Source organism: Ursus arctos, unplaced genomic scaffold (genome assembly GCF_023065955.2).
Source record: "Ursus arctos isolate Adak ecotype North America unplaced genomic scaffold, UrsArc2.0 scaffold_7, whole genome shotgun sequence".
Lineage (NCBI taxonomy): Eukaryota > Metazoa > Chordata > Mammalia > Carnivora > Ursidae > Ursus > Ursus arctos.
The window spans coordinates 27,619,136-27,647,122 of record NW_026623089.1 but is presented as its reverse complement, the minus strand read 5'-3'; the positions used below and the strand labels follow the sequence as shown (position 1 = coordinate 27,647,122).

Here is a 27,987-nt window from a genome sequence, read left to right as displayed (position 1 = left end):
TTTGCTCACTCTTAAATGACACAGGGTTACTTTCCCTTCTGCTGGATGTTGTCATGTATGTAGGGGGACGGCTAGAACTGTGGTAGCATCTTGTGACCGTAATCCTAGGAAAACGGCAAATGGTAGGATGTCCCTTCCAATGTTGTACCAGAGCTGGTCTGTGTGACCAACAGAAGATGGCAGAAGTGACGGATTAGGTTAGAGAAGACACTGGGACTCCCATCTTGAGCGTTCCCACCCTCTTGGGTCACTCACTGGTGAAAGCCAGCTGCCATGTCCTGAGGACAGTCCACGGAGAGGCTCAAAGGGCAAGGAACTAGGGCCTCAGGAACTGAGTGAGCTTCCTTGGAAGTGGATCCTTGAGCCCCAGGACCCAGGCCAACAGCTTGACCACCCTCACGAGAGACCCTGAGCCAGCACTGCCCAGCTAAGCCACTCCCAGACTCCTCGGCCACAGGCACTGGGGGATAATGCCGGTTCTGATTTAAAGCTGCTAAGTTTGGGTACAGTTTGTTACACAGTGATAGATAACTAATACAGTTCTTTTGTTGATTAAAAACAGATGACTGTTTTTCAAACATTTTTGACAATGACCCACGAGTGACATTTTAAATCATGACTCAGTATACTTATATGTAGAGTTGAAATAAGTGTCAAAAAACTGTAGCTGTGCTTATCCGTTATAGTACATTCTGATATTTTCTATATTATTTTATTGAAAAAAATATATACCAGGTGCAACCTGCTCTAGTGATCTCATGACCCACCAACAGGCTGCAACCATCAGTCTAGAAAACTCACCCTCTGTGACATCTAAAATCTCTTCTATTGCTAACGTCCTGCGGCGCCTCAAAGTAGGCGTAGATAAAAGGGGAAGCAGAGGGCCAAGTGACCTCGGCTAAGTAGCCTGAGCTTCATTTTCCCACTTAGTACCAGCAGGGCTGCTTCACCCCTTACCTCCTACCCGTGAAGTTTAACAAAAGGGGGGGGGGCTGCTTCTGAAGCAACAGCAGGAGCTCATACCTACAGCATCGCTGATTTCCAGATCGGCCAATAACTGCTTTGAGACCTTAATCACCATCTGCATATTTCCAAAAAGTCCTTCAAAGTCAATGTTTGGTATCTGAGAAAGGGAAACAAAAGGTAAAGATGCATGGAAATGACATTAATGGCATGCCATTCATACTAGGAACATCTCAAGGATGATACAAAACCGTTCAAGGTCATCTTCACTCACTGTCACCAAGATTCCAGAATAGAAGCGTGCCAACATTATCTTTAGTGTCACTCTTTGTCCCTGATCCAATTACTCTCTGCTCGACCCCCTCCCCCACTACCTTAGTAAAGGACCGTGTTACCAATTGGTCTAGCATTATATTGGGATACAAATTCCCATGCAGTACCCAAAATCTGATGGCGGTGCCCATTTCTTATCCTAGTTCTTAGGAGTGAATGTTCCAGATATATGAACCCAAGCCAGGCCCAGATGGTCCAGTAACCAGCAACAAGGACAGGAACTCCCCAGGATGCTGTTAACCTTTTTTCCCTACCGCCAGCATCTAGACAAGGAGCTGCACACACACGACGGTCAGGGTTTCCCGAGTAAACGCTGTACCGTCAGGTGTGAGACCAGGGAGCCCACCATCCCCAGACTTGTTTATCAGACCACCGTCCCAACGCGGTGGCCATCCGGACAGCCTGCGAGGTCTTCAGGAGCCACAGAAGCAGGACATGTCCCGGGAGCTGCTGCGGCAAGTCTGGGAAGTTAATGGCAGTCTTGGGAAGGGACAGGATGCTGAAAGCGTAAGCGGATGACACGCGCATGGCAGGACCCTTCAACTAAGAGCAGCAGCACCACCGCCTTTATTTCAAACCCAGTAACCGTTGTGGTGAAAGCGCCCATAACCTAACGCTCCCGGCTTGGAGAATCACGTTCGGGGTAAAGCGAACTTTCTCCCACGGCTCCCACCTGTGCCTGCTGCAGGGGCACCATGATGTGCTCGATGCACATTTCCAGATCCCGAATGTAGTCTCTTTCCGTCTGGAGAAGTTCTTCTACCACCTTGGCTCTCTTCTCCAGCATCCTCTGCTCTGGGTTTTCAGTGTACATGGACCCAGGAGGGGCCACCGGCGACGAAGACTGGGAGGAGAGCAGCGTCATTTCTAGAAGGGAAGAGAGAACTGGTCAGCAGCTCTGGGTGTGAAAGCGAGACTCTTCAACAGTTCAGACTGAAAAGAACACATTCCTTGAGAACCAAAGTCTCGCCGCTGTCAAACACCAGGAAATCCGATCACACGTCAGCTCTGATTATGAACAAAGTGCTGAGAAAGCCGTTTCTGCAAAGAGAACTTCTCCCATGTGTGTGATAACATTTCTCAAATTTGTCCTAAACAGGAGTAGCTGGCCCATTTCGGGAGGACAAATCAGCGTCCACAACCTCTTGGGGAAGAGGCTGAGAGAGGCGCTGTTCTTATAAAGAATTGCTTTCACTTAATTGGGTAAAAAACCCAATGCATGAGGTCAGCAGCAGAAATACCAAGCTGGAAGTTAAAAACACTGCTATAGCCCATGAAAAAGAATATCACGGGGAACATGACAAGCCAACTAGGGAGAAGATGGGAGTTCGATAGGAATTAGCTGTCTGAGAACCGGGTGACTACAGGACCTACTCTGTTCCAGTCACTGTGACGGAGGATAAACATCCCCAATGAAATATACAAAAAATTATTCAGATTCTCCCTATTGAAACATTATAATAAGGACTTGGGCACCTTGTTATTTCAAATGCCCTAGAAGGTACAAAGGTACCAGAAAGATGATGTTCTTTTTAATGGTATTTTCAATCAAAAGCAGCTCTGTAGGACCAAACCGCATGATCTAAAAACAAAAACAAATACGTACCTTGTCATTAGCTTTTACAATTACGCATTAGTTAGCTACACGTGATGAGATTTACAAAGATGGGATGGCATTTGTTCATTTAAAATAAATATTAAACACTAAACAATTGAAGAAAATTCCAACAATGAAGCAATCTCTGCTCAGTTTATTTCAAATTCCTTAAGATCCACTTAAAAAAAAACTACGAATTTGGTTAAGTCAATATACTAATCTGGGTGTGATCACAAGAATATTTTTAGCAGATCTAAGCAGCAAAAACATGCGTGTTTATATTGCTTATGGAAAACCAGGCTTTCACAGCAGATTTTAGTCTTCAAAAATCTTCCCCATTGCCCCTTCTCAAAGAACCTGGGAATTCCAATGTTTAAAAAAGAACGCACCCAGATTCTGGTTTTTAAAAACCACTCTTCACTAAAAGAAACCAGAATTCTTTGGAGAAATAGCTAATTCCAAGACCGGGGCAAGGACGGTATAGGTGAACCAGAAATATCTAACGGCAGAAAGTAAGAAAGCGCCCAACAAAATGATGGAGGTATTTCCAAAAGGCATAGAGCTAGCTTAAAGGGGCTCCCGTTGGCCAAATCTGGTAGAATTTGAGTATCAGAGTAAATAAGCACAGCAATGGACTATAATCCATTGACTAAAATGAGAATCCATGAATTCATATTGGTAACATATAAGTATATAAATAAATGGGGGAGAGGACGTTTGTTCTTATGGTATAATGTCAACTAATAAATATAGAAGAAATGACGGGAATTAGAAAATCAGCATTTTGCAATGATCAGAATAAAATGTGGTCCAGGCATAAATCATCAATGGATTATGGTGTTGACAGCGGGGTCTGAGGATAAGGATATTTGCACAGTTTTTAGTTAGTTATTACAAATTACTTATTAATTACAAAAATGAAAAATAGTGACTATATATAGTAGAGAAAGGGAGAATACGAACACTGGGTAAACAAAATTCACATCACCAGTAAGAGGCAAACAGACATCATGTTTTTCCATTTGTCATATCTGGAAACAACACAAGATCTCTTATGTGGTATCCCCATCACAAATGCATAATCTGAAACAAATCTTGAGGAAATATCAGACACACGCAAACCGAGGATTTGTATTCTTCAAAATGTCATGTTATGAAAGACAAAGAGGGGCGCCCGGATGGCTGGCTGGCTCTCTCGGAGGAGCCTGTGACTCTTGATCTTGGGGTCACACAAGTTCGAGCCCCCCACTGTGTATACAGTTTACTTAAAAAAATGAATGAATGAATGAATGGATGGATGAAAGACAGACAGACAAGCCTGAGAGACAGTTCCCAATCAAAGGTGACTGAGGAGACGACAAACAGATGCCATGTGTGAATCTGAACTGGGTCCTGATCTGGGGAAAAAAATTGCTACCAAGGACATTACTAGGGCAATCGGTGAAGTTGTAATATAGACTGTAAATTAGATAAACAATTAAATAAGTGAAAATTTTCCTAAAATAGCAAATCTATGTGGTCATGTATAAAATCCACGGTTCATACAAAATACACGCGGAACCTTAAGGAAAGACACAATATATGCAACCTACACTCAGAAAAAAGTGTGTGTGTGTGTGTGTGTGTGTGTGTGTGTGTGTATAGACAGAATGAACACAAAAACCCAACAAAATGTTAAACGCTGGTGGATGTGAATAAAGGACATAGGAGGTTCTTTGTACGACTGCAATAATGTATAAATTTTATATTATTCAAAATAAAGTTTAAAAAGACATAATCGGAAAATATCTTTCTTAAACTTTTTTTGGTAGAATGACAAAATTTCAAGCATAACTCTTATTTCACTAGAGTGCTAAGTCATAATCAAAAATTAATTGTTGCATATGTAAAATTTACTTTCTATAGCCTTGTTTCAAATTTTCTTTGCAATTTGAAGCAATAGGGTCTCACTCACAAATATGGTTTCATAAGTGGCAAGTTGAGAAGAGAAACTCATTTTTAAAATTATTTTTTATTTAGGGATAATTGACATACTCGCTTCAGGTGTACAACCTAATGATATGTTATTTTTAGAAGACGCTCATTTTTAATACAGGACTAAAAAGCTCTGAAAGGGAGAACACTGACTGAATTCCTACCACAGGCAATGCGCTTTACATATTTATGTCCCTGAGCTTATTTAATATTCATGTCAAAACTCTGAAGTTGTATTATTACTTGATTTAATAGAAAACCTGGGTTTTGAAAGGCTGACTGACTTGTTCCAGGGTTGTAATTTTAGTTCTGGAATTTGAATCTAAATATATTTCAATCCAAATCCTCTGCACTTAATCCTGTACCATTTTGCCTCCCTAGCCTGGAATCTCAACTAGAAAAGGTCAGGGGTTTATTTGCCTCAAATCTTTAAAATTCCCTGGAAATTATTCCATTCTCAGGAATCAAAGTTCTATTAATTTTAACAGCTGAAAGCTTAAAATGCCACCAAGTATTCATCAATCAAAAGCCAGCAACCTACACTAAGAAACTCAGATTTTCAATTTTTACTAAAAGAGAAAAAAAGAAATGGTAACAGTTTTTTTAAACTATCAGCATGATGCTTTTTTTTTTTTTTTTTTTGCAGGTGCATTTATAAACTCTTGGACCGCCTTTAAAACAAAACCAAGAACACTTTAGCATGATTTAAAATTCCTGTGGAATGTATCTGAAATTTTGACAAAATTCTACATGTTTCTGAAGCTTCACACACACATATTAATTCTCAAGATTAAGTCAAACTAGAAATATCTGGCTTGAAATGACTCCTAAAGTAAAACCCTTTTTCCATTATTCCAAATAGGTCCTAAGGAGAAAGTCTGATCTAAATTTTAGTATCTGGGACGACCGAGTGAGAGAAGGTGGCCTCCTCGCTTGGCTAGCTGCAGGGGAGACGGGCTTGGAATCTTGCTCGTCCCTGCTTTAGCTGGGGAACCCCGGCCAAGGCCACTCTTACCTCTGGGCCTCAATATCCTCATCTGTAAAATGAGCGTAACAGTACCTGCTTGCCCAAGCTGTTGAGGGAGTAACAAGGTCATTACTCGACAGAAGTTAATTCCTTTCCCACCGTGGACCGGAACCTGCCGTCTGCACCGGACTGCGGTGAAATGCACCAAGTGGGAACGCTCTGTCCAGATCCTGGACAATCCGCTTTTCTCTAAGAACAATAAAAACTGAGGGAGCACATGGAGGAGGCTGAGGCCGGTACCAGCCTCCCGGCAGTGTGCGGACCACCTCCCACCTTCTTCCTAGGATGGCCCTGGAGGAATTTAGGGGCCGGAGCCAAAACTGATTGCACAAATTTACTCCTTGATCAAACGATTCGTGCGTTTTTTTCCCCTTTTGTTCCCCTTCCCGGTCCCTCCACCCCCACGAAGTCCCGGTGCCCCCCCTCCCCCGCAGGTGAGTGGGCGTCACCAGGCTCCTTACGCAGCACGGGCTGGAAGGGGTCCAGTGAACCCGCAGCCTCCCACAACTCCACAAGCCACACTTGAAAGCAGAGTCACGGAGAAAAGCCACTCACTTCTGGCCTTCCCCTGAAAGCTAGCTCTGGGTTTGGCGGGGAAGCCTCTGACCGGCCAGCAAGGTCCGCGGCTGCTCCGGCGGCCCCACCTGCCGCCGCGAGCTCCGGCGCCCCGGGACGCACCTGCTGTGCCGAAGGGCCGCTGCCGGGGGAGGACGTGTGAGTCCCCGGGTAACAGGCGGAGCGGAATCTTCCCAGAGCTCTGGAATGCTCCGCAACCCCCAAATCCTTTGAATAGGGTAGGCATTTCCCCCAGGCTTTCCCACATTTACATATGAATCGCCCGAGTCCCCCAGGCTATCAGGGCAGGGCCGGTTCTAAAGGATGGAGCTGGAGTCCCCCTGAGGGGAACGAGCGCCAGGCTGCGGCCCAGCTCGGCTAGGGCTCAGCACCTTCCCCTCCCGCCTTCCTTTCCCGGTCCTGAAACAGTCACGATTTCACTTCAGGAGTTTTTAATCCGAGAGTGTTACCGCTCACTTCGCCTACTCCTACTCAGCTTTGTTTTGGGGGGACGCTCTTTTTAGGGAAGAATTCTGAAGGCCCATCCATCTCTCACTTAAGAGGCCACGCTGTGAAGTGAGTGGCACTCGTCTACTTTGTCTGCCCTAGGACCTGACTCTCTGCTGCACCCCCTCCGCCCCAGGGTGGGGCTTTGCCCAGGGACCCGGCCCTCCTACTTTGGGGACCTACCCTGCAGCCATCAGAATGCAGATCTCCGCGGGCTGGGCCCAGCACAGATCAGCACAGAGGAATTTACAGGGACTGGGAGCCCACTCACAGCTTGCAAGCACTTACACTTAAAAAGAACCAATGTAAAAAACAACAACAACAACCAGAAAAAGAGAAAAGGGGAAAGAGAGAAAAAAGAAAACCTGCCTAAGGGCAGGAGCCGGATTTGGGGCAGAAGGCTGTGAAAGCACTGAACCAGCACTTCTCAATCTCACAAGACTCTATTAATGTATCACCAGTAATTGAACGGAGAGTGTCAAGCTAACTAAACTTCTCTACTGGTGAGATTCTGAGCAATCCCCGAGATGACGGCTTTTGGTAAAGAGCCCTTCCCGCGGCCCCTCGAACGGCAGCACTCACAGTGAGTCCCCCCGCTGGTGAGCCCCGTCGCCGCTTCCCCCCACCAGCTAGTGCAGCTCCTCTCAGCTCCCGTTTTAACAAATACTTACAGGGCCCTTACTGGGTGTGTCGAGCACTGTTCTGAGCCCTTTACAAACACTGGCATATTTAATCCTAACAATCCTACCATATCCCCGTCCCCACTGTATGGAGGAGGAATGATGAGAAACTCCGTTAACGGGCTCAGTAAGCACAGGACTGGATTCGAACCCGCTCCGGCTCCCGCCTCTGGGCCCCAGACCAACAGCTACTCTGTCTGCAGGCAAACCATGCCAGTGCTTCTCTCTCTCCCCCTGCATCTCCCCCTGCTTGTGCTCTCTCTCTCTGACAAATACAATTTAAAAAAAAAAAAAACTGCTTTAAAAAAAGATTTTATTTATTTGAGAGTGCGAGAGAGAAAGAGCGCGAGCACGGGGGAAGGGTAGAGGGAGAGGGAGAAGCAGGGTCCCCACTGAACAGGGAGCCTGACGTGGGGCTTGATCCCAGGACCCTGGGATCATGACCTGAGCCGAAGGCAGAGGCTTAACCAACTGAAACACCCAGCATCCCTACTTTCTCTACTTCTTAAAATAAAAAAAGCCAAACCTTTTAACCCAGGAGTCTACTTTTAGGAATTTATTATACATAAATTGTTGGACAAATGCCCAAGTCGTATAGGCAGGGATGTTCCCCAAGGTGTAAAAACATGCAGAAACAACCTGAGCAGAAACAGCCCGACTTTCTCCCCAAAGGGACCTGGTTAAATAAATCACGGCATATCTGTGTGACCGAATGCTATTATAGCCATTGAGATACAGATTTATATTTATTAACATGGAATGTTGTCTGTGTGTGGTTAAATGAAAAAAGCATATCCCAAGAGCTTATGAAAGAATTGCAGTTTCGTTAAAAAGGGAAAATACTTTCAGTGCGTATATTTGAAAATGAGAAAGTCTTGACGGTGATGGAAATTGATTTTTTTTCCTTTCTTTGTATTTTCTAGTATTTCTACAGTGAACATGTAACGTCGATATGACAAAGAGTAAAAAAGTGGAAGAAAGAACATTTGCTATAAAATGAGAATATTATCATACCGACAGTTCTCAATTACTCTGTTAATCCATTTCAAATTCTTTCTTCACTTTTTAATACTCTGAGGTCACTTTCCTGGCCCGATCCCTGTAGACTGCTGAACGCGGTGGGTCAGGAAAGGCCCCCACTGTCTGCTTAGCAATCTGTGAGGAAACCCCCAGAGAAAGGGGTCTTTGTAAATTTGCTCATCTTCCCCCCAGGCCCAACCAGAGCAATCAGAAATCCTGGTTTTCCGCTTTTCCCACCACTCCAGCAGGGCCACCCTGCCCCCACCGCCTCTTTACCTTTAGCACCTACAAGACTCCAATCTGGAGAAGGTTTGCTCAGTGTCTAACTTGGGGCACTGTCTTGCTGGCTTTTCAACAGCAACTGAACAGACTTTCCCTGTGGTTTTGCTCAGCCACTGCCCGCCGACCGGGGCAAGTGGCCTCTAGCACAATCCCTGCTTGGAGGGTTTCCACCTCGGGGAAACTCAGCTCAAAACTTCTCATCTGCCCCTTCCTTTTCCAGGCCCCATCCGGGCCTTCGGAAGAATCGACGAGTCAAGTGCCCCACATACAAGAGTCTGCAATTTCCTATACTGCCAGGATGGGAACTTTAATTGTAGGACCAACTCAAACACCATTTTTGAACACTTACCAAATACAACTCCTAGAGGGGTGCTCTGTTGGTGGGACATTATTACTGTTGTCTAATCTTTAGGCGGAAGAGGTGAAAGTATCAAGAGGGCAAAGACAGTTTTCATAAAACAGTTCACTAGGAATAAATTATCAGTTTGGTAAGCGGATTTTTATTATAATCAGCCAACAAACCTCTATGCGAAAAGCTTTATTTTCCAAACGCAAACACATCTAATGTTGTATTTACCAAGTCTCTGAGGGAAGTTATTATTGCTCTCATTTTACAAATGAGAAAACGGGCACAAAGCAATGACAGGGCTTGTCTGTGACTGGCTTGCTGGTGACTGCAGGGCTGAGAAAGCTGCATATTCAAAACCAGCACCCAGGGCCAGCACTTTCTATGAAGGGTCAAGGCCTGTGCTGGATTCTATGTCTTCTCCGTAAGCACATGGCCATGTCTGGCATTATATTTCCAATTTTAATAATGTTTCAAAATTTGCTCGTGTCCGAGCCCCTCTGGCTATGTTTCTATCCTTCTCTATAAAACTAGACTTTCTTCAGCTTCTATGAGGTGGTTCACTTTCATTCCTTCCACCTGCCCTCATGGTATTTTATGTACCCTTTATAACTGTGCACCCCAATCATAATCCTGTTCAAGTTCTAACTACAAAACTGTATGAATATTTAATAGAGTGCCACCAAGCAGAGCGCTAGGCCATCGGGCACGTAGAAAAAGTTGAAATGCCCTCAAAAGCTTTCTTTAGTCTCATCAGGAAAGTCGTGTCATCTCTCCTGTGTTCAGGAACAGCAAACGGGATAGGGTTAAACTGATGGTCTTTAAAGTTATTTCTATTTGACTTAATGAAACAAGTTGAACAGGCAAAACATAAATTCATGAAACAAAGGAATAATGCAAACCAGAATGAACTTAAGCATTAAGGATTTGGGTTATATTTATTTGAATGAATCCAATCTCTCAAAATAAAGATTCTTTCTGGAGTGTGATCTGATATTTTGATGGTAAAATCTCATTAAACGCAGGATATCTGACATTATATACTAGTATCTTATCTTCTAGCTAAAAGATGGGAAAAAAATAAAACCTCAAAACCAGGGAAATATAAATCAGGTCTTTCCCTGGGGCCCCAATCATAAGTGCTGTGTTGGTTTAACCAAGTTCTGGGCAGCCCAGGAGTCACTCCATCCGCCTGTATCTCCCTTGGCTTCCATTTCCGGGCTACAAGTGGAACTGCTTCTAAGATCTTGAGAGGGCAGGAGTGGTGGATAAAGTACTCAAAAAAGCCCTGGGATCTAGCCCTGCCTCCCATCCTTCCTGGGTGATCTCATACATGTTACATGACCTCTCTGGCCTGTTGTTTCCATGTCTATATAACAAATGGGTTGGGCCTCGTGGGTCACTTCCAAGATCTAAAATCTGATATGACTTGCTACCCTGTTACTTCACTTACTCTTCTCAGTTTGCAGTAACCACGTCAACTACTAACTAGTCCCACGAGGAGTGGCACTCGGTATGTAAATCTCTTTGGACTCACTTAGGCAGTTAGCCATCTCCTCTCAGCAGGCCCTGAGGACGGGGCCCCTGCTGCCGTTATTATGGAGCCCGCACGGGACTCCGATATTTGCTCCCTTCTTCATCCTTGAACGTGACAAGCCCAGCTTGTCCCTCTGCCTTTCTGCTCACCTACTGTCCTTCAAGCCCAGCTACATGAAGGCCTCTCTAATCCCTGGACTGGTCTTTTCCCTAAGCTTCCCTTCTTCTCAAGCAGCAATACAAAACACATGTACTACTTTATTTTTTTTTTTAAAACACTCCCACGTCACATTTATTCTAGGTGTAAGATGCCAGTTCAACTTTTGAAAATCAAACGATGTAATTCACCACATCAAAAGGCAAAAGAAGAAAAATCATATGACCAAGTCAACTGACAGGGAAAAAAATATATTTGAAAAACTCCCACATCCATTTATTGTAATAGATACCACAAAACTAGGAATACAGTGCAACTCTCTCAACTTGGAAGAGGACATGTAATAAAACCCTACTTAACTTTTGACGTACATATTCTGTGCCCCAAAATGGAATATTTCACTCGGCAACACACATTCACTGAGCACCTATGATATGCCAAGTTACTAGGTTCTGGAAATACTATCTTTACCACAGTCACAAAGCTTAGACGCTACTGGACGTTCGTGCATGCCTAATGTCTACCTAATCCATAGGATTCAGCACGGCAACTGGCACTTACTAAATGCCAACAATATTATAACTTAGAGTGCCCTGAGCATTACTCCGCTGTAGTTGGGGTAAAAGACACTACCCAAAGGTTTTTAAAAATCATGAACTATTCTAACTTTGATTAAAGTTTTAGTTAAAATTTAGGACCTGTGGCACGGGGCGTAAATCAGATTTCAATCTTTCTCTAAGCAGGGCAGAGGCTGGAGAGCAAGAAAATCGAATTCCCTATCTCCAAAGCACTGAGGAAAGAGCTAGAGGAATTCTACCATATTTTTTGCCGAAGCATTGCTGTGAGGTCAGCACTAGGTAGAAGTATCTTCACATTTCAGGAGGTGCTAAGATGCACTTTTTCCCCCCACATTTTAACATCTCTAAAAGCAAAATGTGTTTTCCAAGTAATAACGTGTTAAATTAGAAGTTTCCTTTTTAATGGTACCTAAATTTATTCAGTGTCTTACAATAGATGGTGTTTTAGATTCAATGAAACACAATGTATTCCATCGGTCTCCTCTCAGTTCACAATTAGAAGAAAGGGGTTTTTTGATATGGTACAATGAGGTCCACTGTGGAACCATGTATACAAATGTGGCCCTTCCCACGAGCAATCGCTGTGCGTGGGCACCGTCACAGCCTGATGGTCATGCCCAGTGTGGGCACTGCCTGGTTTCTCAGGAAATATCAAGTTGGAAAACTCCGCGGCACCCACTCCGTGGGTGAGTCAAGTTCCTGAGTTCCCGCTTTGACATCCCATTTAAGGCCAGGCCTGCCACAGTTTTGCAAGTTTTCTGCTTCGATTCACCCCTCCTCCGGTCCACATGAAAGAAGATGCCTCACCTCTTCCTGTCCATACTCAATACCTTGCCTTTCCTTGAGGTCTCTTGATTTACAGAGACCTGCAATCTTCCCGGGCCAATCTTCCTATGTTGCTGATGAAACATCATACAAAGACAATTTAGGTAATGGCTTGTGGAGAAAACAGACAACCTGGCTTGAGGATACAACTCCCCATGCCAGCGCAAGGCTTCTGGGTTGGGTGGGAGTCTGCCAGACTGGATCATTCCAACCTCAGGAGGGCCTGATTTCCTCTCACGCTTCAATCATCGTCCAACTTTTGGGGAAACAGGGCCCTACATATATGTCCTTTTGCCTCCACGTATTTACCCTTTCCTTCTCTTTTCACTCCTGCCTACCCATCTATCCTCCAACAAGCAACAAGACCCTGATTTTAAAAAGTAAGCACAGGAAAGCTTTGTCCGACTCTGTGCCCCCTCAGCTACGGTCACGGGTCTTTGCTCCTTTTAGTGAAAGGTCTTGAAAGAGTGGTCTTCATGCCCTCCTTCTAGACCTCCTCCCCCACAGAAATCCTCTGCAAGTAATCTGAATCACCACTGTTCCAGCAATATTGTCTTTTCAGTCAACCAATAACCCCCTCAACAAATCCAACGGCATTCTCCTTGATTTCCCTGGGGCTCTTCAAAGCATTGGCCGTTCTCTCTTAAATTCTCTGGTTTTCTCCTGACCTCCTCACATGATCTCGCCCTATCGCTCCTCCGCCCGCCCGCAACCTGCGGCTCAGTTCTCAGACACCTGCTCTCCTCTCCAGCGGCTCCCTGCCCCACAGAGGGCGTCTATGCAGTTTCCGTGATTACAGCTGAGAGGGTGACTCACCACACGCTCACCTTATCCCTCAAGCTCTGGTCCAAACTGCCATCTGGCTTCTCAGATTTCAGTGCTTCAGGACTCCACACGCTGTGCTCCTTCCTGTCACCGCAACTGTGTCCCCTTGTTCATAAAGTTTCCCCGACCAGGAATGCTCCCCCCGCTTCTGCCTACACCAACCCCCATTATTCACTCTCTTCAGCTTTAGCCCAAGTTCAAACATCTTCCTAAGGCCTTTTCCCATAACTCAGGTAAGGACTGAGCCTCCCCCTTCTGACCGTCCACGGCATTCACGGTCTAGACTTGGGTACTGTAGTACAGGATTCCTGGTTTCACATTTCACCTCTTCGACTGACCCGTAAACTCCTGTGTGTGCCGGGGGTGGGGGAGCATTCTTCTCTGGATACCCCCGATGCCTGGTACAGTGCTAAGGACAAGTACTGGCTACCAAATCCCTGCTGAACTGTATTCAAAGGCAACGTGGGATCTCCGTGCTGGTGGAATGATGGTGGCGGCTCGTGTTTATTCAGCGTGACCATGCGCCAGGCTCTACTGCACTGTTCTAGCTGCGTAGACGTCTATAAACTCACTTAATCCTCGTAAAACGGTCACGTAGGTACATTGTCATCGTCTTGTTTTACTGATGGAGAAACTGCAGCACAGAGAGATTAAATGCTTTACACAAGGTTACACAGGTAGTAGGGCCAAGTGGGGGAAAGGTATCTAACAGTCCCCCTTAAGGGACTTACGAAACTATTTTAATTGTTTGTTTATAGGCTGTTTTCTGTTCAAAACCGCGAGTTCCTGAAGGCAGGCACAAGTCTTACCCATCTTCTCCAATGTCTCAATGGGGACACAACTGGCATTCTGAGCAGGATAATTCTTCATTGGGTAGGAGAGTTCTACACACTGAAAACATTTAGCATCTCTGTTCCTTGCCTTCTAAACAAGTAGTTCCCTGCACCCTACCACTGTGACAGCCAAAAGATACCTCCACCCACTTCCAAACATGGGGTTGGTGTGGACCAGCCACACCTCAGAACCCCTGCCACCTCCAGAGCCCACTACATCCCAAATCGGCACCATCGGCAGTCCCCATCGCAATGATTTACACCAGGTGACCCCCATCCCGGACTTGACCTCTACCGTTCTGGACCATGGATTTGTGCCCAATCAATGAATGGCTAGTTCATATGATGGGGACTAACTAAAAGACACAAGCTGAGTCACTTATACTCACTCTCCCGGGAATCTGAATTATGGGATCAGGCAGATCAGACAGGAACAGAAGCTGTAATAATGCCCCAAGGCAGTGTGGGAGGAGTCGGTTACGTGTAATCTGAAGTGAGGAGGGAGTAGAAACTATGAGTAAACGGGAAGTGTGGGTCTGCAACAAGAGGGGACAAAGCAGAAGTTCAGGGAAATGCAAAATCGTGAAGAGAAGGAGAGAGAGAGAGAAAGAAAGAAGAGAGAGAGAAAGAGAGAGAAAGAGAGAAAGAAAGAAAAAGAAAGGGAACGGCTGGTCCCAAGGACATCTGGTTCACACCCACCCAGACGGGAGGAGGAGCCCCATCCCTCCTCAGTCTCTTCAGATAATCGAGGTCTAACCAGCACATAACAGTGTTTGGTACTCAATACATCCTTGTGAGCTAAAAATAGCTGAGTGGCTCGTGCTTATAGTAACATTATGAAATTAGAGGGAAATGCACAAGGTGCTCTGAGAACACTCAAGCAGGTGAAGTAGAGCAGTCCCACCGCCATCACCTGTATTACTGAGCGCGAAACTCCAGTCTGTTTTGCTGGCCATTTGTGACTCCGATGGGTACACCCCTTGTCTCTAGAGTGGCAGAGGCCTCACGGCACCTGCCACACTCACGGCTTGCAATCAGCATATGAAATCAGCCAGGATGAAAAGTTAATGTCCTGGATTGCCTGATAGACATTTTATTCCTATAGTTTGAATCCAGTCTGTAGCTACAAAGATATCATGTTTCCACACTTGCAATGAAAAGAAACCTTGCCCCATCGAGTCCTAAAACCTGAGCTATGTAACACTGGCAAAGGTGCCTTCAAATCTGTGCTTTTTCTCATCTTGGGAGAAAACAACACAGGACTTTCCGGGATTCTGTTGTTCCACAGCAGTTACTGTCCGAACTTTGAAGGAACTGCTTCTCTATCTTCATCACCACCTCCCTCCTAAACTCCTTGTAATTTGCCCTGGGCCTTGGCTGCTCCTCTTCCTCACCCCACCAGCCAAATGCAAGGTCTTTCTTTGGTCCACACCCCTCCCATATCTCTGCGGCGTGTCACTGGGCTACGGCCCCCTCCATTTGAAGCCCCTTCTCTGACACCCCTAACACAATACTTTCCTGCTTTTCTGAGTTCACTGAAGGGGAAGGAACTCAGGGCTGTGCTTCTGGCTTCAACCCTGATGGTCTGGGCATTGGGAGACCTTGATTTATTCCTGATCTAAGCACTGACTTTGGACATACATTTCAATTTCTCTGAGCTTCATCTCTCTGGTTACAAAAACAGTGGGGGTCAGATTTAAGTGTTTTTCAAACATTTTTTTACTGTGGCCCCCACACTTTACACTGTGACTCAACATATACATAACACATAATACCCGTGTGCACACACACTCAAAGTATTATGTGCACGCTTCTATATCAGATGTGCGTTTTCTATTCACTTCTATTTTATTCTTCAAAAATGCTAGTTGTAACCCACCGAAAAGACTTTAAGACCCAGTTGTGGGTGGTTACCCATTATTTATAAAACACGGGACTTGCTGCTGTGCAGCGATCTGGGATTCTACTGCAGCCCGCCAAGCCTTGACTCTCGCCTGAACTCCAGCGTCCTCTTTCTCTCTGTAAAGGTCCTTCATTCCAATATCCTAATATCACATAACTGAGTTAACACAGAATTTGAAGTCCCAGGTCCTTTCCCCATCATAACCACTTATGTTATTAGCAAGCGTAAAATCTTCATGCCAACTTTTAGTCTAGCAATGGGAGAGCAGCTTACATTTTACCAATCTCCCTATTGAGGACTACTAGCAACTCTGAATAAGGCATTTTTTTAAGTAACTATGTGAAGGCATTGGAAAGCAACCAAAAGCAGGCCAGAACTAGAGGAGATAGGACTCAAAACAAGGGAAGCAAACTGGGTAGGTCCATATTTGTCCAATTCTTATCCTATGAAGTCAATCCCTAGTCTTCCAGAATGTGGGGGAAATAAAGCAAAACTGGTAAGTCAACAGGGGCGCCTGGGTGGCTCAGTCATTAAGCATCTGCCTTCGGCTCAGGGCGTGATCTCGGCATTCTGGGATCGAGCCCCACATCAGGCTCCTCTGCTGGGAGCCTGCTTCTTCCCCTCCCACTCCCCCTGCTTGTGTTCCCTCTCTCACTGGCTGTCTCTCTCTCTCTGTCAAATAAATAAATAAAATCTTTAAAAAAAACTGGTAAGTCAACAACTGGCAATTTTCTTGGGCTGAAGAGTCAAAGGCTCACATCTGGGCCTGAAGGGCTAGATATTATGGGAGAAATCCTGGAAAAGAGGGGGCCACAGGGACAGCAGCCCAAAATCTGTGCAGAAATTCTCCTCAAATCCTTGAACTGTGTCTGCAGGTGATAAGACCCCAGGAAGCCAGCAGAAAGCAATAATAGAAGCTGGAGGCCAAAGAGCCTGGCAGATATTCACAACTGTCTGGGGCTGAGAAGACACAGCCTGAAATAGGAGTCTCTCCAACTTAGGAGGTTCAATAAACATTCTGGTTTTCCACTGAAAACTCAAAAGAGCCATAGTTTAGGAGTAAGGCCCACCTCCCAGAACCAGGGGCCGCACCCTAGGACTAAGGGCAAACCCATAACAGACCCGCCTAACGACACTTAAGACTGAGGCCATCCTGGGAGAAGGACTGATAAGGCAGGTGAGGGAAAGGACGCATCCTGATAGAAGAACCTGGTTTCTAGCTCGAGAGACAGGCTGGAGCAGCAATTCAACAGCGCTTTGTCTCTCAGATGCAGTAGGGGGAGGCAGGGGAGAGCAGGAGAGGAGGAAGGGAGGGGGCGCTCCCCCTGGATCATCACATCTGCACACACAGGGTCTGAGGGCAGATGTCCCATGGGGGGTCCATCTGGATCTCAGGAGAAAGGAGACCACACAGTGACAGGCTGGTGGAGCAAATGATAAGGGGAAAGGGAGGTGGGTCACCAAGAGACGAAGAACTCATAATTTATGAGCACCTACTATGTTCCAGACATGTCATTAGGTGTTTTATTTATGTTCTCTCACCGACACGGTAGTATTATCTTCACTTTATAAATAAGGAATCCAAAGCTCAGAGAGGTTAGGTAATTCACCTGAAGTTACACCAGTAAATGATGGGGCTGAGATGTGAACTCGGGGCAGAAGACGGACTCCCACACTTGTTTCTTTCTGGAATTACATGTCGTAACTGTAACATTCGGGAAGGGCAATGGTGTGTGTGTAAGACGGCCAGCAAGGAATGGTAGAAGGGCAGACTAAGATTCTGTTACAGGTCGAGGAGGATCCTAGAGGTACAAAAAAGGGGTGTCACTTGAACTAAATATGAATACACCATCAAAACTTCAGTCCTCGAGTAGAGTTATAAAACTGGCAGTGACAGAAGGTGGGACTGAGAGTTCATAGGGCAAATTGCACCACTCCAGAGAGAAGGGCTTGCCTCTTGTGAAGTCAGACAGAGTAAACACACTCTGATTACACTTAGGAGGCCTAATACAATAAGGAACTAAAGATAGGAAGCAAAGTTCATCTAAGGGACAGATGTGGCAAAAGGGAATAGGAGCAGTACAATAACCAATACAGGGAGTCATAGAGTCACTTGTGTGTGTGTGTGTGTGTGTGTGTGGTGGTGTTTTGAGCTGGAAAGAATTTACAGATGATTCGATCCCTATCAGCTCAGAGCAAAAATGCACCTAGAAAAAGTGGCTAGCTGCTAAATACCTTGGTCTCCCAACTAAAGCCGGGTTTGGTTTCATTCTTATCTTTACAAATACAGGTGGAGAGCCTAATTTATCCAAAACAATGCCCTAGAAATTCGGGTTTGGTCAAGCCTGTGTTGGAAAACCGCAGGATATACCAGGGACCTGTCGTGCAACACCAACAGTGAACCTATTCTGAAGATCTAGACAAGAGACTTTCCACTTAGGAGGAAGGTGTGAGATGGATTTTCTAGATTGTTCACATTTTCTGACTCTAACCCTTACCCTCTGGTCATAACCTGCGCACCCCCAAATTGGCCCAAACCAGAAAGTTGGCTTGGCAGGAGAACGGCATATACATAATAAAAACAAAGGTTTAACAGGGAGTCCAGAAATTATAAAAAACAACAATATAAAACAAAATAAACATAGTTCATTTCAGAGAACGGGAGAAGACAAACTGGCAAAAAAGAACCTCTACATTAGAAAAGACTCTCAGTTAATACTCCCGTTACAGATAACTTAGTTAAGGCCGAATGAGATGAAGTAATTTGAATATACAAAGCATCATGTGCATGAACAAAGCACCATGAAGAAGATAATCTTCTGATTTCCAGAACAGTTGTAGTACTTGTCGCTCACTTAAGATGCCTGAATGTCAAGACCCCAACACTCCATAGAACAAGTCTCCTTTTCCCTAACGTCTAAAAGAAATGTAGGGATTGCATGCCAGGAAAATAAATTTTCTCTGGGTGCCTCGATAATAAACTTGCCATCCCCATAAGACAGAAAAAAAAAAAAAAAAACAGTAAGAACGGAAAGATATTTGGGTTTAGAGATACCTGACAAAACCGAGAATGGTAAAGAAAGTTCCCAGGAGAACACGGTCTCATTACGGGCCACGGTCCCTATTTACAGCCCCGTCTAGGCTCTTGCTCTGTAAAGTGCCTCCCGAAGGGATTAAATCTCTAAGGTTGTTCTCATTCAAGATACACTTAGATAAGAATTTCAAGGGTCAGTTTCCTTAAGTGCGTGAGTGTTCCGATACCTGGTATAACCACCCCTTTTATCTATTTTCAGGTTTTATCCTTCTCAAAAAGGATGGCTGAGTTCATACCTTGAGTTTTCTTCCTGTTTTGCACAAATTCTGAGCGTCTCAGGCTGCCGGGCGCCGTGCGGCGCAAGCAACTATTCCTTTTCCAAGTCTCCAGGCCATTTCTTTTATTCTCTTCCTCAAAATGCCAAGTGTTCTTCCCTAATGAAGGGCCCTGAAGAACGCCACAGTGATGTTCTCCCTGGTGCTCTCCCGTCCACGGATTCTGCAGACTGTCCGGGAAGATCTCTCTGCTCCCAAGCGCCATCGTTCCTGCTTTGTCAATGCCATTATCCTCCCAATTCTTCACCTGATGGACAGAATCTCTTCCTCCGGAATTCTGAAATTTATACTCACAGTTTGCAAATAGAGTATCGTAGCCTTTATTCTCTGTATCAAAGTCACACTGACCCAGGGCATGAGTCTTTGCTTTAGGACATATTTTACCATTTTGACAAACCTTTCCATCCCCGTCATAGTATTTGACAAATTCTTTACCTTCATTGACTCCATCCAAATCTGGGAAGTCCACGGACTGACCATTAGTATAATTCCTGGGAACCTGACATAAATTATTGCGGATTCTATAATAAAAATTAGCTTCTTTACAATCCTCGAGATTGTAATTAAAATTCCTGTGGTCCATGTGCCACTTTTCAGGTTGACCACAATTGCCCACAGAATCATCCAAACCACGGTGGCGAGTGCACCATTCAGTTTCTTTCGAGTCCTCAGGATCATAATTCAGATTCTGACCATCTAGGTGGCCATTCATGTCCCCGTACCATCCAGCTTTCCGGCCTTCTGGGCTGCCTGTAAGCCACTTATCCTCAGTCTCTGGGCTCGGATTCCCACAATCCACATCTTCTGAGTTCTCGTAACCATCCCAACCCTGAGCCGTACTTCCATAGTCCGTACAGTCCTTTCCACTTTCTTCCGCTTCCTCATGGTCTGAGTAGCTTGGTTCACTCCGCTCAAAAGCCCAGTACCCACAATGCCTTTTTCTGTAGGGCCGGTTGTGCCCCAAGGTCCTGGATCTGGAATCCAAGCTGCCTTCTCCGTAAAGTCGAGCCAGCCTGGTAAGGTCCCTTTTCTGTAGACTCCTGTGGTCTTCGTACTCCCAGCTGGAGCCCCAGGGCCCTTTCTTCTCCACTTCTCTGTCTTCTCTAACTTTGTGGGTCTCACACATGTTCAGTGTGCGTAAAGACACGAGTTCTACTTCCTTCTTCCATGGGCCTGGGTGGGGCTGAAATGTGGGCAGGTGCAGGTTAGCCTAAAGCTGTATCCGTCCTTCTGAAAATGTCTCCCAAAGTGCTCGAGACACTCTCGCTCCTCTGGCTGGAGCGCAGAGAGATGTGGAGTTATTTCAACCTTGGGATCCAATCAGTGAGTTGCTCTGTCTTTCCCCGCAGAGGCCAGAAGATAATTAGTAACTAGTGTTCATGTGATTGGAGTTGGCAGCTTTGTTCGGTGTTTCCCTCAGGCTGGTCGAACTGGCTTGGCTGCTTTCTGTGCTGAAGGTAGAAGTATTCTGCTGTTCGAAAAGGTTTTGTAGAAAAAGCAGAGTGAGCGAGAACAACCCCCTTTAAAAGCCCAAGGTAAAGCCCTATATCTCCTCTGTCTCTTTCGATACTTCAGTCATCCACCAAGGGTATAAAGAATGTTTTTGTGCATAGCTCAACACACGAAACATGGACGTTTCCCATCCTCCAAGTTCAGCTTTCTAATCCCTGGACATCTGAAACTCTGTGGGACTCCCTTCTCCGTCGTAAGAGGCGGAACTCTTCCTCCTTTGAGAGTTTGCTTTTATGGGAGTCAAGTCACCAGCTGGCGCACACTCAAATCACAAGTGGTTTCAACTCCCACCTGCAGATGCACGGGGACATCCCACTGAAGAAAGAAAGAGAACTTCGCTTTTACTCTGAACTGGTGTATGGGTAATTGAAAACTGTCCCCTAGAAGAATGTAGTTACGCACGCTTTCACACTTCCCTTGATACTTGCCACGCCAGAGAAGTATGAAGACCATTTCCTAAATCTCTTCTCCATCCAATCATCCAGCACACTCAGGAACTGGGGAATAAGGGTTGAAATCAGAAATGTGCAGATAAAAATACCTATTTGGATCAGCGAACATTAGATGGGCGCCTATTACAGGTGAGGTATCGTAGAAGAGAGAAGGAAGGGGCAAGTTAGCCCCTGCTGCTTAAATGCAGGGGCGACACTCTAAAGGAAAATCAAAGGCGGCAAGTTCCATAACAAATACAAATGGCAACGATGACAGAGCAGAGTCCCTGGCGGGGCGGCTGGAGCTTTCACGAAGGGGCGGCATTTGAGCAGGCTTTCCACAGACTGTCTACAAACGGAGACTTAGGAAATGGGGAACAGTTTGAAGGACAGAGTAAGTAGAGAAAGTACCAGGAGATAAGGCTGGAGGGGTAGATCGGGGCAGGTCCCAAGGGACCGGGCTGCCGTTTCCTTCACTCAGGGGGAGTCGCACGCTCAGAGACAGGCTTTCGTAAGACGACTCTTCTGGCTATCTGGTCACCTGTTGGATGCCAGGAATGATTCCTTGAGCCTCTGTCTAATCCCTAGTTGTGAAACAATATCCCACATAACCGTGAGGAGACCAGGGTTATGTGCTTTGTCAATAATGAGATGTTTGCTCTTGGACAAACCACTTACTCTCTCTGGGACTCAACCTGCCCATCTGTAAGATGAGACAGCTGGCCCCCATGACTCCCAGTCCCTTCAGTTTTAAAAATCCACGGTTCTGTTTTCCTCACTACTTCTTTTTCCTTTCCTCAAATACCTAATGTGCTAGTATGCACCTTCTGGATTCTCTGCTAAGAGTGACCAATCAACCTCTGGAAAATCTTCTGATTTTCCCACGAAGGTTTCTGCTTGTTCTGTTCCCTCACGCCTTCCAAACCAACAGCGGAGGCGGCAGCAGCCCCGGCAGCTTCTGGGTTTTCAGTGTGAAGATGTGTGCTACGATCAGGGTGAGGCCTAGAGAGTTGAGAGCCTTTTTTTTTTTTTTTTTTTAATCTTCAGTATTATCCTTACTTTACTGCAGGTAAAGTAAGAGTCTTAAAGTTTGAATAAACTGGTCACACGAAGTGGGGCTACAACCCGATCGCAGATCCATTTGGCTTCGTGGCCCTAGACTGAGAGGGTATCTCAAAAATGTAGCAGAGCCTTAATTTCCCTCAAACCGAGCATACAAACAAGTAAATGCTATCCCAGTCTAAGTCAGAGGTGGGCCACTTCTGAGGCAAGTGTGCGCACACTGCCACCCCCCTCCCCGCCACTGCCGTTCCCTCTGTGTCTCCAGTCCCGGCCCACAGCCCCTCGAGACCCCCTGCCGCAGGGCTGTCCCTCGCCGCTCAACCCCGGTGTGCGCCCAGACTGGCACAGAAAGCAAGCCGGGCACGCTTTTAAAATATTCAAAATAAAGACGAAGCTTTCCCTAACTGTTATGGAAAACAAAATCCCCTTTAGCAACTTCGTATCTTTGATAAAGCAAGCAGGATAAGAAACAAACCTAGTAGTCAACCAAGAGAAGAGATAAAAGAGGGTAAATTACAGGTACGAAGGATCCTAGTTATAAAATGACCCACTAGGAGAGGTTATGTGAAGCTAAAAGATGATCTTTGAATAAGAGGAGAGTGAGTAGCGGGTTATAGGACGAGGCTCCCCACTCCCACCCCGCCAGACCCTTCTTTTCTAAGTCCTACTGCCTACAGAGTTTGCATAAAGATGCAAGCCGCTCGACTTCGGCTCCATATTGCTGTGACCCAGAACTAACCAGAAGCAGTGAATGCGGTGCTATTTTCATGTGATAAATCTGTGTGCAAAGACATGAGGCCTGAGGGAAGGGGGAGCAGGACGACTCTTCTAGTTTTCTCAATCCTGGTATCATTGGCACAATTCGACCCTTCAGACGGCATCCCTCTCTGCGTCTCTCCCTTTCATGGGACACAGCTGTCACATCCCACTGGCTCTTCTGGAGGCCCTAAAGCAGCAGTGCGGCCCAATGTTTGCTGTTTGTCACCAGAGGGTGGGCGATCGGCTGTGGTGACCGTCAGTGCGCACCCCCCCCCCCCCCGTAAACGGAAATGCTGCTGTATGCAATGCTGGAAGGGAAGACGGGCAGCAGGACCTGGAAGGAGACAGAAAGGGAGAAGGTGCAGGAAAAGTCAAGGAAGAGGCAGGAAAAGAACCAGCAAGAACATGTGCTTCCCTTCTTTCGTTAATGTCTCCGTAACTGTGCAGACCATCCCCCGCCTCTGGTCAGGTGACCGGCGCTTTGCACAAAGACTGCCCCAGTGACATTCTCTGATTCCTATGGTTCTTGCCATTTTCCAGAGCACCGAGCCAACCTCTCTCATCTCACCCATGTTACTCTATTATGCTTGTTTATCTCCATTTCTTACACTGAATGCTCCCCGTAGGCAAGGACCATGTCTAATTTACAGGCATGTGCTAGATGCCAGGCAGAGGGCAGGATAGCTTAGGGGTTAAGAGTGCAGCTTTGAGAGCCCTGGGTCCGAGTCTGGACTCTGCCACTCACCAGCTGGATAATCTTGGGGAAGTTCCTGAAGCCCTCGGAGCCTGTATCGTCATGTTTTCATCTTAAGCACAGAAGACGTGACATTTCTGTGGAACATGAGTAATTCTAAAAACTATCATTATTGAGAAATCTCCACTACCTGGAATTTGAGACACGTTTGTTCTGCCCCCTGTATATCTCATGCAAGAACAGTTTATGAGTGTGTCTCAAAACTTGCAAATACGGAAGGCAGTGGAAGGACCTGGAACTTGTTATAGCTCTGGGGACGTAGCACTGAGCTGAGATGCCCTTAGAATTCCTTTCCAGACACTCTGAAATCACTTGGTTCACTGGATCCCAATCCCGCCTAACCCCTCAGAGACTATGTTCCAGCAATTCGGCCCTCCCTCCTCTGCTTCGTCAATGCTCCCGCTCTAATGGTCAGTCCCACTTACTGGACTATCTGCTTCTTCTTTGCTAGTCCATCTTCCTGGTCTCGAACACCGGCGTGCCCCAGGGCTTCTCCTAGAGCTGCAATTACCTAGCACACGGCAGGAATGCAGGGGACATGGATACAACAGGAAACGTGGTTTCTGCTCTTATTCAGTCCAGCTGCCTCTCAGCCTAAGGGAGAATTATAAATGAAATCACTCTGGCTAAAGCTACTCATAGGGCATCCCCGGTGCTACAGCCTCGGGTGGTGTGGACAGAGGGTCTGCAACTGAGGGAGAAAAAAGACCCCTAAGATCTAAAGATACATTCGACAGACGAAGAGAGGAAGCACTAATGAAAAAAGAGACAACTTGGGGAAGGGAAGGCAGGAGTGGGAGTCCGGGAGCCCTGTAAAAGGCAATAAGGGCTGGAACATAGGAACATAAGAGGTATTTGGGGGAAATCTGATATGCTCTGAAGGGTGTGAATGCTCTCAGTGCGACAGGCCTGTGAGAAGCATTACAGATGCCTCAGAGTTTAAACCTGGTGATGAACTTAAGGGTTAGGAGTTAGGTGAGGGTTCAAATAGAGAAACTGGAACAGCGAGCAGCTTGAGGCGGTTGCCACCGTGAATGGGTAAGCATTTTGGAAACTTGTGTAACTTCATGATAAGCTTGCAGTCAGAAGCTATCTGCGAGGGAGGGTTAAATATTTTTTCAAAGCATGTCAACACATACACATGTGCTCTTATAGTTTTCAACAGATGAGATTACTAAAAAATGTTATGCCTGGCATACATTATTTTGGAAATTGGCAAGGGTCACTCGGGATCCCTCCTCCATGAGCACTTGTATTTCTGAGTTTTTCAAATGCTGCTTCCTACCACCCGCTCTCGGAGATCAAGCAGTCCCTCCTTAAGCTGAAACGCAGGGACACCCCCACGGTGGGGCGCAGGGACAGAGCACAGAGCCTGTAGGAGGAGACTGGCCTGAACTGGAACCGCAGCGCTACCGCTGACTAACTGTGACTCTCTGGGCCGTCCTCGGCTTTCCCGTCTGTCAAACGTGGATAATGCGGAGGATTAGAAAAAGTGCTCAAAGACCCGGCACGTTGTTTGACAAGTACTAAGTGCTCAGTTAATTATAATTATGATCACCGTCTTACTCTTCCAGTTCCTTCAGCTCCTGGGGAGGTTCAGGGCCTTGGCCGCCTCTCTTTCTCTCTAGCTATACTTTCTTTTAAAATTTTTTTAAAAAAGCTCATTAAATGTCACGGTTTTAAACAATGTCTGCGTGCTGCCAAAATGTACGTGTCACTAACGTATGTCTCCAGCCCTCACCTCTGCCCTGAACCCTAAGCAGCACTTGCACCCGGACGTCTTACAGGCACGACAACATGACCAAAGCTGAGCTGACTTCTGCCCTGTCCCACCTCCCCCAGCAGCCAGCGGCTCCTGCCGTCTTCACCAGGAATTGAGAAATCACTGGCAACTCCAGTCCTTCCAGTTGCCCAACCCCAGGGTCATCCTTGACTCGCCTCTCTTCTCACACCTCACACCCAACCCACCAGGAAGTCCTACAGGCTCGGACTCAAAACGCCCCCAGAACCCAGCGCTCTGCAACCTCCCCAGTCTACCGTTCTGGTCCAGGCCGCCCAGCGGGGCTCTGTAAGGTTGTAAGTCAATCTTACCACTTCCCTGCTCAAAACCTTCCTGCGGCTTCTCGTCTTACTCTCAACAATGAACTATAAAACCCACACCTTCGCTCTAGCTGAAACACTACACGCACTCTTGTCCTTGCTGTCCCGTCTGCCGGCGACAGCTCCCTCCACCCCAAAATGGCTCGGCTGGCTTCCTACGATCATTCGGATCTTCGCTCTAATGTCACTTTTCAGTGAGGTCTTCCCTGATACCATAGCTTCTTCTGCCTTCTCACACATATTCCTATTTCTGCGTACTTATTATTTCTCTCTCTCCACGAGGGGAGAGATCACTGCTCGGAATACAGCAGGAGCTTAATATTTGCTGCAGAAATGACTGCCCTAGAGTCTTTCTGGGTCTAGCTACATTTGGTAAAGTGAAGGGTGGGAGGTGGCGCACTCAGGCAGCCGCGGAGGCAGGAATGCTCGCTGCTGAAGGTCCCAGGCTCGCGGGAGGCAGGTCCTCTCAACTGGGTCCTGCAAAGCCTCAGTGAAATCTGAAAACGATACTTAAAATCCCTGGATCTATTCCAGTTTCTCCGCCCCTCGGCCCCAAGCTGAGGGTGAGGAAACGTTCACAAAGCCATACTACAAAGTTAAGAATAGTGATTCACAGTCTCTCGTGGTTCATTCCCCCTTCTGTTTACCCCCTCTTCCTTCTTTCCTTCCTTCTCCTACCGATCGTCCTGCTATTTCTTATGTTCCATAAATGAGTGAAACCATATGATAATTGTCTTTCTCTGCTTGACTTACTTATGGACTCTGGGAAACAAACGGAGGGCTTCAGAGGGGAGGGGGCTGGGGGACTGGGATAGGCCAGTGATGGGTATTAAGGAGGGCACGTATTGCATGGAGCACTGGGTGTTATATGCAAACAATGAATCATGGAACACTACATCAAAAACTAAGGATGTACTACTGTATGGTGCCTAACATTACATAATAATAAATTACTTAAAAATTTTTTAAAAATTAAAAAATAAAAGAAAAAAAAGAATAGTGATTCACAGATTAATTATAACTAAGTTAACCATTTCAAGCTACATTTCTTGACATACATTGAAACACCTACCATGAAAGGAAAACTAGTTTCGGTCCTGAATTAACATAGATGATTAACACCTTCTGACTCTGGTTGCTGTTTTAGACCAAGATAAAATCCATTACTAGTAACTGAGCTAATTTTTACTGAGCCAACACCCTGAACCAGATGTCACAAGTCAAGGGTACTTGCTTTTTTCTTATGTACTGACGAACCAGAAAGATAAGATTATTCCTTTCACATACACTTCCATATCTTGAAAGACCACAAAATATTTTGGCTATTTAAAAACTCCATAATCTTTTACAAGTTTGAGAATGAATTTTAATACCTGAGGCATTCCAAGGAATGTTCAGAATAACAAATTGCTTTTGAATGTAGAAAAACTAGACTTTCACATTTTAAAAATCTGTCTAGAATATTACATATCACTTCAGTATAAAGATGTCATTGTTTCCATATCAGTAATTTTCCAACTTGTTAATTGAATGGCTCTCTATAATGGGCCTTAGATCTCACTCAATATCTTGCTGAAAATGGTCCGTTCCTAAAAAACATGTTCTGATTTGATTTGCGACAGTCTTTTAAAATTACCCTGAGAGTCTCTGCTCAACATTCCTCTTGACATTACCTTAAAGGAAGAGAAGCTTAGGAGCAAGGCTCCTGATGAGCCTTGGCCATCCACCGCACTGATTCAGAACAGTGGGGTCCTTGCCCCCAATGGAGTAACTACAGCCATGAGTCAGAGGCAGCAAGACAAACAGTGTGCTTAAATACAGAGGTCAATATCGCTATGATCACCAGCGTTTCAGAGATACACAAATATGAATGATACTGTGACTATGTCCTTTTTATTAATCAATGGATAGTCAGTGCCTGCCTCCTAGTATGTGCTCAAGAAATATTTGCTGAGTAAAGAAATAAATGTACTTGTCATTTTGAGGCATGTGAACCTCTCCTAGAGATGGAACAAAACGATCAGATGCCGAAATAAGATTCTCTCAGGGCTACAGGATA

The 27,987-nt window shown here is 45.8% G+C and overlaps 1 protein-coding gene across 4 annotated transcripts in view; it reads right to left on the bottom strand.

Moving 5' to 3' along the window:
- DNMBP (dynamin binding protein) overlaps positions 1–27,987 on the bottom strand; it is a 104,869-nt gene that overhangs the window by 20,074 nt on the left and 56,808 nt on the right. For 3 of the 4 annotated variants that reach the window (XM_026493860.4, XM_048219223.2, XM_048219224.2), the window contains exons 5-6: positions 1,970–2,163; positions 1,024–1,123 (exon numbers count right to left, since the gene is read on the bottom strand). In XM_026493860.4, the coding sequence (XP_026349645.2) occupies positions 1,024–1,123; positions 1,970–2,163 (294 nt within the window). Of the gene's footprint in view, positions 1–1,023; positions 1,124–1,969; positions 2,164–19,271; positions 26,900–27,987 lie in introns of those variants that run through there. The other variant, XM_026493862.4, reaches the window with a different exon arrangement.